The 12,958-nt window shown below is 37.8% G+C and overlaps 1 protein-coding gene across 2 annotated transcripts in view; it reads right to left on the bottom strand.

The window, feature by feature from the left end:
- The window catches only part of ODAD2 (outer dynein arm docking complex subunit 2), a 177,998-nt gene that overhangs the window by 95,940 nt on the left and 69,100 nt on the right, over positions 1 to 12,958 (bottom strand). For both annotated transcript variants that reach the window (XM_037037218.1, XM_037037217.1), the window contains exons 13-16: positions 9,589 to 9,831; positions 9,163 to 9,273; positions 6,920 to 7,074; positions 5,669 to 5,911 (exon numbers count right to left, since the gene is read on the bottom strand). In XM_037037218.1, the coding sequence (XP_036893113.1) occupies positions 5,669 to 5,911; positions 6,920 to 7,074; positions 9,163 to 9,273; positions 9,589 to 9,831 (752 nt within the window). The remainder of the gene's footprint in view (positions 1 to 5,668; positions 5,912 to 6,919; positions 7,075 to 9,162; positions 9,274 to 9,588; positions 9,832 to 12,958) is intronic.

Raw genomic sequence — 12,958 nt, forward strand, 5'->3', positions numbered from 1 at the left:
TTTTCAAGAGCTGGTGAGTACTATATTCATTAATTTCTTATACAATAGAGAGTATATTATTACTTATTTATTTGAAGACAGACTTGGCTAAATGTAAAATTCTTGGGCAATATTTTCTCTCCCTCAGGATGTTAATCTGAGGGATTTCATCACTCACCAAATGTCTTTCAACATTAAAAGAAGCTGTGAAAATAACCTATCCTCAGAGGCCACTTCTTTTGCCTACATATACTAAATTTCTCCTCTATTTTCTCCATTTTTGAAGTGCATGCAACTTTTACTAAGATGTGTAACTGCTGGCCATTTTGTATCAATATTACTAGGGTCTTTTGATCTACAGATTCACAGAAAGTTTTCTTCTGTTATATCCTTTAATTAAGATCACATTCTATTGGCTCCAACCTCTTCTCAAGGAACACAGATTATTTTTTATGCTAGATCTCATTAGGTTCAATATTTATCAATTTCTCTATTATAATTCTAACATATTTTTCTTTTTAATTTCATTTATATTTAATAAATACCATCTATTTATTTCTCTTGGTTCTATCCAGGCTTTTAATTTGATGATTTTTCTATTTCTCTCCTGGACTCTGATAACTTGATTTTTACTACTATTTAGATTTTATTGTCAAGTCTTTTTGCAAAATCTTACATAATTTCTTTTAGCTGTTTTATTAATGGCCCTGCAATTGTGGCAAAATTATTTGTCTGAATTTACCTGTTTCTCTTTGAGATGAAATTGCTTCAAACATAATCCCACAAAAATCTGTAATTCTTTTTGTCCTAGAAACACATCTTCATTAAGTTTTGAGCATTCAAATAGTGGATCTGGCTTACTACAAACTCTATGAATTTATAATTTTACTGTGTTGTCATCTGGCAATCATGGTCTCTAGTATCCTATTCTTTCCTCAGTGGCTCTGGCAGTCTCCTTGGCCTAGAAGACTGTTGTAGGCAATATAAAAATGACATGTCCATATGACTTTTCCTTAGGCTCCACTTCTCCTGATGTTTTATAAGGCAAAACTAGGTCTGTAGTGGGAAACTCCTCATTTCTCCCAAGGCCCATTCACTCCTCTAGTCTCTGCTCTCTATGAAACAAATGTCTGCTGTGTATCTTGTGACCACAACACTTATTTTGGAGGAAAAGCTTGCCGTCTGGAGAGGCATGGGCTAGCTGACAGCACATTATGCACAGGCCAATAATTCACAGGATTTTGCAGGTGTGTTCACATTTAAGATTTAGAGTTGTGGCATTTCCTTGTTTGGGGTAATATGATTTTTTTTCTACTTTTTGCTCTTTATTGGAGTTTGCATGTCATTACCCAGAAGTCAAGCCTCTCATAAAAGTCAAAAAAATAGTTCTGCATATTTACCAAAAACTACTTATTTACTGCCATCTTATCATTTACTCTATCTTAAAATTATTTGTTTCCTCAATTCAATCAAAAGGTCCTTAAGGCCTATTGTTTATCACTAAGTCATTCTTTTTCTTTCCTTACATTTTGTTGCTTTAAAACCTACATTATGTAAGAGTCAAAATAAAAAATGTGTGTAGCTGCTTTCCTCTGGCCTTTTCTTAAATGGAATCAATAAATATAACAATTTACTTAATATAGTTATTTTAAAAAGAGTTTGGCCCTGGCTGGTGTAGCTCAGTGGATTGAGCGTGGGCCTGCGAACCAGAGGATTGCAGTTTGATTCCCAGTCAGGGCACATGCCTGGGTTGCAGGCTGGTTCCTTGCAGGCCAACTACCAGCAGGGGACGCACGAAAGGCAACCATACTGTGATGTTTCTCTCCCTCTCTCCTTCCCCTCTAAATATAAATAAATAAATAAAATCTTGGGGAAAAAATAAATAAATAAACACTTAAAAAAAAGAGTTTGGAGGCCCATTGTAAAAATAAGTGTAATGATGAATTGTTATGTGTCAACTGGATAACCTAGAAATGACTTACGTGGGAATCATTAAAACTAAGATATAGAATAGCAGCAGGAGCTTTGCAAGAATAAGCTGTAATCTAGTAAATAAAATTTGTCACATTTATTACAAAATTAGTAGACACCATAAAAAGATGATTTGTGACGCAAACACTACTACTAACAAACCAGACAAGGATAAAATCCATATGAAAGCCATCAAAGTACTTCAAGGTATCTTCTCAAGTGAAGCTTAATCCCATTTCAGAGCTTTTGTGTTTGCTACTCTTTGTCTCGTGTTTTCTTCCCTCAGGTGCCTTCTCGTCTTTCAGGTCTCAGTTCAGATATTAGCCTCCCAGAGACCCCTTTCCTCTCTTCCACTTGCCTCTTTCCACTCCAGCTAAAGTAACCACCTCCTTACCCAGCTGCTCTCTTTCAATCACACTGTTTTCAGATGCTTGATACATATCTGCTCAATGAATAATACACAAAATAACATTATAACTCAAGATAACACTTACAGGGAAAAGATGAAGCTTGAGAGGTAGAATGGGGTCAGAAGACAAATGCTTTGAATACCAGGCTAAGGAACTTAGAGGGTTTTTTTTTTTATTGTTGTTTGTTTGTTTTTTTAAGCACTGAGAAGTCACTGAAGGTTCTTTGGGCCAAGGAAATGTTATCAAATCTACAGTTTAGAAAACTAAATTTCAATACTGTGCAGAAATATGAATTACATATATATAATCTCCTCAATAAATAACTCAAAATAGAAATATATTAAAATATATAGGCTCTATATTACCCTGTCCTAAAGTCTAATACTTATTTAATACAAATCATAAGTTTAAATTATTTTCTTAATAACTTGAAAACTTCCACTGATTAGTATTGTCTGAATGACTCAGCCTTTTACCTCATTTCAGAGTCAGAGGAGTCATAGAACTCAAAATGGGGCAGGGCCAGAGTATTGAGACAATGGAAACTCCCCTACCAGGTTTCATCTTTATCCAGTATTAGTAAGGTAGTCATGGGGACTGACCTCTTGCTCCATAACACCATTAGGCTAAATGTCTACACAGCTTCAGGAAAGTGTGATATTAAGATTTCAGGAAGATAAAATCAGCCATCAAAGTCTCTCCTTTGTCTGACCTCATCACATTTGTTGACTCTGCCTCCTACTTCTATCTTCCTCAGATCAGTCTTTCCATCTTTGCGTGCTCCCTTACTCTTCGGGTCTCTATACATCTGTCCTTCAGTCATGCTCCCCCATTCTTCCACACATTCAAATAGATTTTGTTCTTTAATGATATACTTCATCCACTTCATCCAGAGAACTCATTATTACAATTCTTATTGACTGAATTTGGCTCCCACATGTTCTTATGTTGAGTACCTCAGAATATGACTAAATTTGGAAATAGGGTCTTTAAAGAAGTGATTAAGTTCAAATGGAACCCTTAGGGTAGGTCCTAATCCAATCTAACTGCTGTCCTTACAAAAAGAGATGAGGACACACAGAGAGATGCCAGTGGCACAAGGGCGCAAAGGAACTACCATGTGAGGAGATGTTGGGAACCACCCCGCTTGGTTTCAGAAGCTATAACCTGCCATGGCTAAGGCTGAGTAAGGAGACCTTGGTACCATACGCCACTAAGGAGACAAAGCTTAACTTCCTGGCAGGGGCACTGCCTCTGCACCCTTTTACTTCATCCTGCTTGGCCCTGGGCAGATGACTGGTTAGCCAATGACAGGTAAGATTCCTTTCTTAGGAGGAACAACCTAAGAAAGGCATAGTCAAAATGGGTCATCAGGGAAGGACTTAGGAGGCTACAGAAAAAGGGGGCGATGGACCTTTGCCCCTCAGCTTCGACATAGCCTGAGTCCTCATTGTGTCTGCAACAAGTCTCCTAATCTCTTCGTCACCTTACTTCCCCTGCCTGACTTAAGCCTGGGAAACAATGCCAGAAGGCAGTGTAGCTCTAGGCAGGAATGGTCAATTCCCTGGGATAATCAGGCCTAAGAAAGAATGCATAAAATCCTGTGAAACCTGCTTTGCTAACACCCTCAATTTAAATGATAAGGCTCTAAGCGTGAAATGAGTTTGTTTCCCAAAATTTTATGGTGCTTTACCTAACTGACCCTGACTCAAAATAAGCCCTCATAGTTCTTTGAATGCTATCTATTGTTTGAACATTACCATCTGACAATACTTGACAAGCTTTACATATACACCCTGTATTTCTGTGCAAATTGAACACAATAAAAGCCCATTGAGGAACAGGCTCATGAGCCTTTTCCTTTGAGAGACTGGCTACCTTTCCTTCCCAAGTAGATCATGTCTTGGTAGACTTATTCTCATCCACAAGAACCAAGGGGAAGGGTGCTCTGTTGGACAAAGGTCCCCCACAAAGAGGCAGCAAGAAGGTGGTCATGTGCAAGCTAAGGAAAGAGGCCTTAGGAAAAACCAACCCTGCCAGCACCTTGATCTTGGATTTATGGCCTCCAGAACTGTGAGAAAGTACATGACTGTTATTAAGTACCCAGTCTATGGTATTTTGTTATGGCAGCCCTGGAACACTAATAGACTTGGTAATGGGAAATAGGGTGCTTCTGTGACCAAAAATGTGTAAGTAGACAGAAGTACACAAGATAATTAGCCAGAAGTATGACCTCATTATTGTATTTATGTGGAGATTAAGTATGGTTTGAGATGCATGTACGAATGCTGGGCTGAGAATGGGGTGAATTTATTATAGCTCATTTTTATGTGTCAACTTGACTGGGGTAAGGGATGCCCGGATATTTGGCTGAATAGTATTTTGCTTATTTTTATGAAGGCGGTTTTTTTTGGAGTAAGATTAACATTAAATTGGTGGCTTTGAGTAAAGCAGATTATCATCCTAATCAGTGGAGTGGGCCTTAGTAATTGAAGACTTTAATAAAATAAAACTAACCACCTTGAGCAAGGAGTTCTGTCAGGAGACTGCCTTTCAACTCAAATTACAACTCTTTCCTGAGTCTCCAATCTGCTAGCCTACTCCATCAGAATTTGGACTTGCCAAGCCTCAACAATTGTATAAGCCAATTTCTAAAGTCTATCAATCAATCAATCTCTCTCACTTTTTCTCCCCTCCCCACACCCCCATACCCCCACAACCTGTTGTTTCTGATTCTCTGAAGAATCCTAATACAAGAACTTTGACCCACATGGGATCCTCCTTTTCCAGATATATAATCCTGATATTGCTCTTACATTGTATCACACTTAAGCCTTCCTAATTAGACAATAATTTGCTCAAGGACCAAGATCAGAGCTTAATATCCTTTGTTTTTTTCCCCTTCATCTCTTCACAGCTCTTATTAGGTGCTCATAATACATTTTCTGACTTGAATTGAGAAACAAGAAGTATACAATGGGAATGTTACCTAGAACTACCTAAAATCTCAGTGAGGCAGATAATTCTTCCCTGGGATACAAAGAAAATTTTTGTTAAGGTTTCTGCATGGAAAATTGATTACTAGGTATTTGAAGTCCTCCCAATATGCCCAGCTTCAGGCTTCTAGCTCATCCAAGGGAACAATCTGGCTTTGTAGGTCATGATTTGGTAACCTTGTGGTTACTTATATGTAAACACATTTCACTTTTTCATCATTCATGCAAACCAATTTTAAATGATGACACTATTCCATGACTACCTGTTTCCCCTAATACTCCCCAAATCATTCACTCTGTAGGGTGACTTACATCATATTTTCAGGTTCTACTGCACAAGCAGCAATTGCTTTTGTGACATTGACAAGAAGAGCTTGGTTTATTCCAACGAGGAGGTTCACAAGGGGTTGAATGCCACCACATTTCCGGACAATGAGTCGGTTTTCATATTCTTGACAACATTCTCCCAGTGCGCCAACCACATTCACAAGAACTTCTTCGGGCTGGTCAGTTAAAAGTCCCACGAGTGTTTCAATGGCTTTGTATTCCCGAAACCTAAGTTTATGACAAGAAAAAGAAGAGAGGAGGGAAGGAAAAAGGAAAACAGTATTATTTTTGGTATAAAGTTAGCTGATGATAATTAATAGTAATAATATTAATAGTTAAAAATTACTAAACACCAAATAGATGCTCATTCCATCCTTTAAAAAAAACACTTCAATGTGCATACTATTATAACCTTTATTTTCAAAAAGTTAATCTGAAGCTTGGTAGATAGTGAAGCCGGCATCCACACCCAGCCACCTCTGCCCTTAACCACCATGCTGTACAGCCTCTAAAACAACTCCAGCTTCTTCCAAATTTGAGCGGCAACAATTCCACAGTTTACCCATTTTAGAGACTGTTTATAAACAAAACAAAATAAATCTATTTTGTGTTAAATTGGATATGTGGTTGTTTTTAAGATAATCACAATGAAACAAGAAGAGTTGCCTCAGAACATCCTTTACAGAGTGAGAACTCTAAATGAAGAGATGAATGTGAACATTAAATTAAGTCAAATGGTCATAAAGTTTACAAATATTTTGAAATTCAAGAAAATATCACTTTGAAATTTTGATTTCAAAATGACCATTCTTTAAGATTAACTGGTTAGTTGTCATTTAGCTGTCACACCTTTTTTATCTACATAAAAGGTAGAAGAATGGAACTACTTACACCTTTAAAGATTCAGTGGGAAATTCATCTCCTCACCTCAATATGTCTCTGCTGGAAATATGAGAAATACTTCTCATTTAAGTGGCTGCTCATGTGCCAAACATGAGCCCATTTGCACATAAGATTATGTCAGCAAGCCCCTGAGCCCGACCAAGGCACAGAAAACCATTGCCTGCTGGTGTGATAGGAAGTAGGGGTCTTTAATTTCTAAGAATTCCTTAATTTTGCCAACTTAGTCCAAAATGTGCATCTACAAATGTACTCTTTCTTAAAATAATATTAAATTACAAGACTATGTTTTGGTGGCCTTATTTTTATCACAGAATATAGAATGCTTTCTCTTACTTGGTTACATTCTCTTTGCTGATGGAACATTTCCATATTGCCCCTGTGACAGCGGCCAAACGTTCTTTATTGTCAGTGTTATTGAGCAAACTGGCCAGGGGTTTAAGTCCTCCATGCAGCCTAACCAGGTCACGGGTTTCCTTATCTTCAGCACACTACACAAAAAGTCAAGTTAGAGGGTATTAGTTAGCAAGGCATATCAAGGTTTCAGTGATTATTAAAGAGGCTGCCATTCTAGTAGCTATAAAAATTGTTTTCAGAGAGTCCAATTTTTTTAGGGTACCTCCAAGTAAAATATATTGAGTATTTCTTCTTTACAGACAGTATCTATCTTCCCTTACATGGTTTTGGTGATGTTTAGCAGTTTCTACATAAAGTACATTGGCAATTCTCCCAAGCGAGCCCTGAGGTAGTCTTGGCTTCCACCAAGACAGAGGCAGAGGTTGGTATGAAACCCAGGATGCCACATACACGGATGGAAGGTTTCTACAGTGATGCAACCCAGAGTCTTGAAAAGCATATTAGAGAACATAGAACAGTGACAGGGATTCAGTCAGATCTTCAATGACTCACAAAATCTAAGAGTTGAGGAATACCCCCAATAAAATTTCTATGCCAAGAGCAGTGGGTTCTATTCATAGAAACTGACATTTTATTCAAACATGTTCATCCATGTTTATGTCATCCTTTGAAATAAATGTGTACTGCATAGATGTTCCCACTTGATCGTCCTCCCCAGATAACAGAACCAAAAGATGATTAATTTAGTAAGGTTTGCTATTATCTTCAGCATACACTTGGTCTTTGAGGCCACATGATACAGAAAGATACATGGGACGCATCATCAATGAGTGCCACTAGAAGAAATCCTCATCATAACGCACCATGGTGCACCCGCCATACTTAACTTCTATTTGTGACTTTCTGTTCTGGTTCAGTTGCAACTTTCAAAAATGAATCTCTATTTATAACTGACCCTTCATGGTTACTCATATGAGGCACACATAAAGTCAAGGTTATATATCCTGGTTATGAGCTGGCTGCATGCTCTCAAAACTTATAAGTTGGAGTCCTAACCCCTGTACCTCAGAATGTGACAGTATTTGAAGATAGGGTCTTTAAAGAGGTAATCAAGGTTAAATGAAGTCATTGAGGTGGGCTGTAATTAATTATGACAAGTTTCCTTGTAAGAAGAGGCTATTAGGACCCTGAGGAAAGATCATGTGAAGACAGGGGGAGAATGACATGCAAACATGAAGATAGCCATTTACAAGCCAAGGACAGAGACTTCAGAAGGAACCAACTCTGTGGACACTTGATCTCAGACTTCTAGCCTCCAGAACTATAAGAAAATGCTTATCTGTTGCTTAAGTCATGCAGTGTGTGGGTACTTTGTTATAGCACCCCTAGAAAACTATTGCAATATTTTATTGACATGAACCCCCTTTCTGACTCTATCTTTTGGGTACACACTCACTTAGCACATTCTAAAATGCATTCATATAGGAAATTTATTCTGAGTAGGCAGAAACTGGCATGGTCACCTTCTAGCAGCCATCTTTTCTTCCCATTTACCACTGTAATCTGTTTCTTGGTAACAGGAAGCCCCTCACTCAACAGCACTGACAGGTTCTGTGACTTTAAGCAAAAAGCCATGATGAAATGAATTGAGGCTAATTAATACAAGCAAGAATTAAGTTACTACAGCATTTCATCAACATTATAATGAAATTAATGTTGAATGAAACTGTTGAGGACCTGATATACTATGAAATTCATAACCCACAAAAAATGAATGAAGATTAAAATAGATAAATATAGAGATAAAACAGGAGTACACACATATGCACTCATTCATCCATCTTGTCTTGGTCAGAGATGCATTTCCCTAAGACCACTATATTTGGATAGGATATATCAAAACCAATATAGAGGCGCCAGGTACATATTTGACTACTTTACACTAAATAAATCATTTTAGCAGACAAAGATACACACATGTCTTATAGAACTATAAATAGTCAGACATGTTGGATGGAAGGTTTCTGTCTGACATATACAGGCATCTGTCATTAGCACAGGACAGTGCGTCTCAGACCTCTTGTGCATGAAGATCCCTGGGATTCTTGTACAAAATGCAGATTTCTGAGTGTCATCCCCCAAAACTGAGATCTTGTGTTTAGAAACATCACCTTAACCCACATGTAGAAGAAGACCCAGACTGTGCAGAGGGTCCACTTTACCTGGTAGATGGCCATGGCACAGTGTTCCTGCAGTTGCTCATTCTCACTGCTTAGGTTCTTGACTAGATTTTCAATTATTCTTTCTGCTTTGATTGCAGCTCGGTAGTTTTCCTAGGAATGTGAACGTCAATATTTATGCATATATATAATGCATGCATATACGTATCCACTTACATTTCTCAATAATTTCACTGAATAAAGTTTCTTAGTAAATACATTAAAGTCTGAGGTTAACATCAATATAAGAATTTAGTCAATGTTTTCAAAAATAAATCACACAAGCACCAATTTAATTAATGTTCTACTAGTGTGATCTTCTCTTTTTAATAGAATGCTGACTTCTTGGGGGAAAAAATCCCTAGCAGTCATGATAACCTTACAAATTGTTTTTCAGCTAAAGAAATTCAAGGTAAATGGCCTGGGTACCTCTGATGCACATTCTTGCAATGTCCCCACCACCGGAATCAGCATGTTTCCATGAGATGTCTTCAGCAACCGAGCCAACAGCGGAATGCCCCCAGCCTTACGTATGGCTTCTTTATTCGCATGACTCTTACTGCAGCTCCACAGCGCCAGCGCCCCACAGCGAGCCACCTCTTCGTCTCTGGCATCGTACAGACTCGACTGAGCAGGTTCTGTAGAATTTTGTGCACAGTCGAGTAGAACAACCTACAAAATAGATAAACACAGCGTACCTGGGAATCTTTCCAATAAAGTTTAATGCATCCCACAGAAGCTCGAGAGTTGCTACCAAGCTCACCTCCACGAAAAATACGTTTTAAAATGAACTTTCATACTACACAGCAGTCAGTGAAAGCAAAGAAACAACACCCTTCGATACACCTTCCTCCAGATTCGGGAGCTTTTACATTTCTTTCCCACAAGAAATTTAATACTACCAAGATAGTATTTTCTTAATGCAGCTCTACCATTTACATTGGTACGATTTGTAAACCACATCCTCAGCGCTGGTTTTACAAAAAAGCAGGCTCCCTAAAGCCATAAGAACTTTTTAAAGAGAACTGAGTGGTCTCCACACCGTTAAAGCCATGAGACACAGCCCTCTACCTGCACTACCAACCCAACCAAATCAGATGGCATGGCTGCCAGGATCCGCTCTTGCCTTTGCATAACCAGTCACTGGAGATGTTACAGACAGGCAGTTTATATGGATACAGCACTATATCAGGTGCCCAGAAAGGAAGTGAAACCAGGCCTCCCAAAGCTTTTTCCCCCTTTGATAATATAAGTCATTAATTTTATTTATTTTTAAATTTTATATTGTTGACACCATGACAGATGTCCCCCATTTTCCTCCCTTTGCCCACCTCCACCCAGGCCCTGTGACCCTTTCCCCCAGCCTTTAACACACTGTTGTCTATGTCCATGGGCTATGCATTTATGTTCTTTACCTAATCCCTTTACCTTCTTTTATCCAGTCCCCCCACCTCCTCTCCTCTGATATTTGCCATGCCTCTGGTTTTGTTTTGTTTGTTAGTTTTATTTGTTCATTAGATTCCACATATTAGTGAGGTCATATGGCAGGGTGTCGAACTCATTTTCACTTGGGGCCACATCAGCCTCATGGTTGCCTTCAAAGGGCGAATGGAATGTTAGGACTGTATAAATGTAACTACCCCTTAACAGTTAAGTGAGAGATCAGTGCTGTTGCTGGGAAGAAACAAGGTGCCGGGCTGGACAAAACAAGGTGGAGGCCGGATTCGGCCCATGGGCCTTGAGTTTGCCACCTGTGTCATATGGTATTGTCTTTATCTGACTGGCCTATTTGGCGTAGCATAATAATCTCTAGGTTCATTCGTGCTGTTGCAAAGGGTAAGAATTCCTTCTTTTTTATAGATATATAGTACTCCATTGTGCAAATGTACCACAGCTTTTTTTATCCACTCCTCTACTGATGGGCTCTTATGGTGTTCCCAGATTTTAGTTATTGCAAGTAACCTTGCTATGAACATAGGGTTATGTAGATTTTTTCTAATTGTTGCTTTGAGACTCTTAGGCTATATATTAGAGGTGGGATCGCTGATTCAAAAGCTAGTTTGATTTTTAATTTTTTGAGGAAACTCCACACTGCTTCCCACAGTGGCTGCACCAGTCTGCATTCCCACCAGCAGTGCGCTTAGGATTCACTTTTCTCCATACCCTTGTCAGCACTCGCTACTTGTTGATTTATTACTAGTAGCCATTCCGGCAAAAGTGAGGTGATACCTCATGGTTATTTTAATTTGCATCTCTCTGATGATTAGTGACATTGAACATTTTAGTACTGAGCTCTATATGTTATTTATATATTTTGGAGATTAACCACTTATCAGATGTATCATTGGTGAATACGTTCTTCCATGCGGTGGGTTTCTTTTTCATTTTGTTGTGCAGAAGCTTCTTCTGCAGAGTAGCAGCTTTTTAGTTTGATGTAATCCTGTTTGTTTTTCCTCTGTTTTGCTTGCCCTAGGAGACATATCAACAAAAATATTGCTCCAAGAGATGTCTGAGATTTTACTGCTTGTTTTCTTCTAGGGCATTTATGGTTTTGTAACTTAAGTATTTTATCCATTTTGAGTTAATTCTTGTGTATGGTGTAAGTTGGTGGTCTGGTTGTATTTGTTTGCATGTAATTGTCCAATTTTCCCAACACCATATATTTAAGAGACTGTTTTTACTCCATCTTATGCTCTTGCTGCCTTTTTCAAATTTTAATTGACCATAAAGGCATGGTTTTATTTCTGGATTCCCTGTTCTGTTCCATTAATCTATAAATCTGTTTTTGTGCGAGTTATACTTTTTTTATTACAATGGCTCTGTATTAAAGTTTGATATCTAGTATTATGATCTATCCAACTTTGTTCTTTCTTAAGACTGCTGAGAGTATTTGGGGTCTTTTTTGTTCAATAAAAATTTTGAGATATTTATTCTAGATCTATGAAATATGGCATTGGTATTTTAATAGGAATTGTATTGAATCTATACATTGCTTTGGGTAGTACGGACATTTTAATGATGTTAATTCTTCCAATCCAGGAACACAGTAGCTTCCATTTGTTTGTATCTTCCTGTTTCTTTCTTCGATGTTCTATTGTTTTCCAAGTACAGGTCTTTCACCTCCTTGGTTAAGTTTATTCCTAGGTACCTTATTTTATTGCTGCAATAGTAAAAGAGATTGTTTTCTTAGTTTCTCTTTCTGAGAATTCATTATTGGTATATAAAAATACCACCAATTTCTGGATGATAATTTTGTATCCTGCTACTTTATTGAATTCATTTATTAGATCTAGTAGTTTCTTGGTGTAGTCTTTAGGGTTTAATGTCACCTGCATACAATGACAGTTTTACTTCTTCTTTTCCAATGTGGATGCCATTTATTTCTTCTTTTTTTCTGATCACTGTGGCTAGGACTTCCAGTACTATGTTTAATAAGAGTGGTGAAAGTAGACATTCCTGCTTCCTGATCTTAAGAAAAATGCTTTTAGTTTCTGCCCATTGAGTATGATTTGGCTGTAGGTTTTTTATATTATGTTGAGGTATGATTCATCTATTTCCACTTTACTGAGCACTTTTATCATAAATGAGTGCTGGATTTTATCAAATGCTTTTTTTGCAACTATTGATATAATCATATGTTTTTTATCCTCCATTTTATTTAAGTGGTTTACCACATTTATTGATATGTGGATATTGTATCAAGTTGTTTCCCTGGAATAAATCCCACTTGATAATGGTGTATGATCTTTTAAATGTATTGCCAGATCTGCTTTGCTAATAGTTTGTTGAGGATTTTAGC

This window comes from Sturnira hondurensis, unplaced genomic scaffold (genome assembly GCF_014824575.4).
Source record: "Sturnira hondurensis isolate 20B ecotype Veracruz unplaced genomic scaffold, ASM1482457v3 Scaffold0022910, whole genome shotgun sequence".
Lineage (NCBI taxonomy): Eukaryota > Metazoa > Chordata > Mammalia > Chiroptera > Phyllostomidae > Sturnira > Sturnira hondurensis.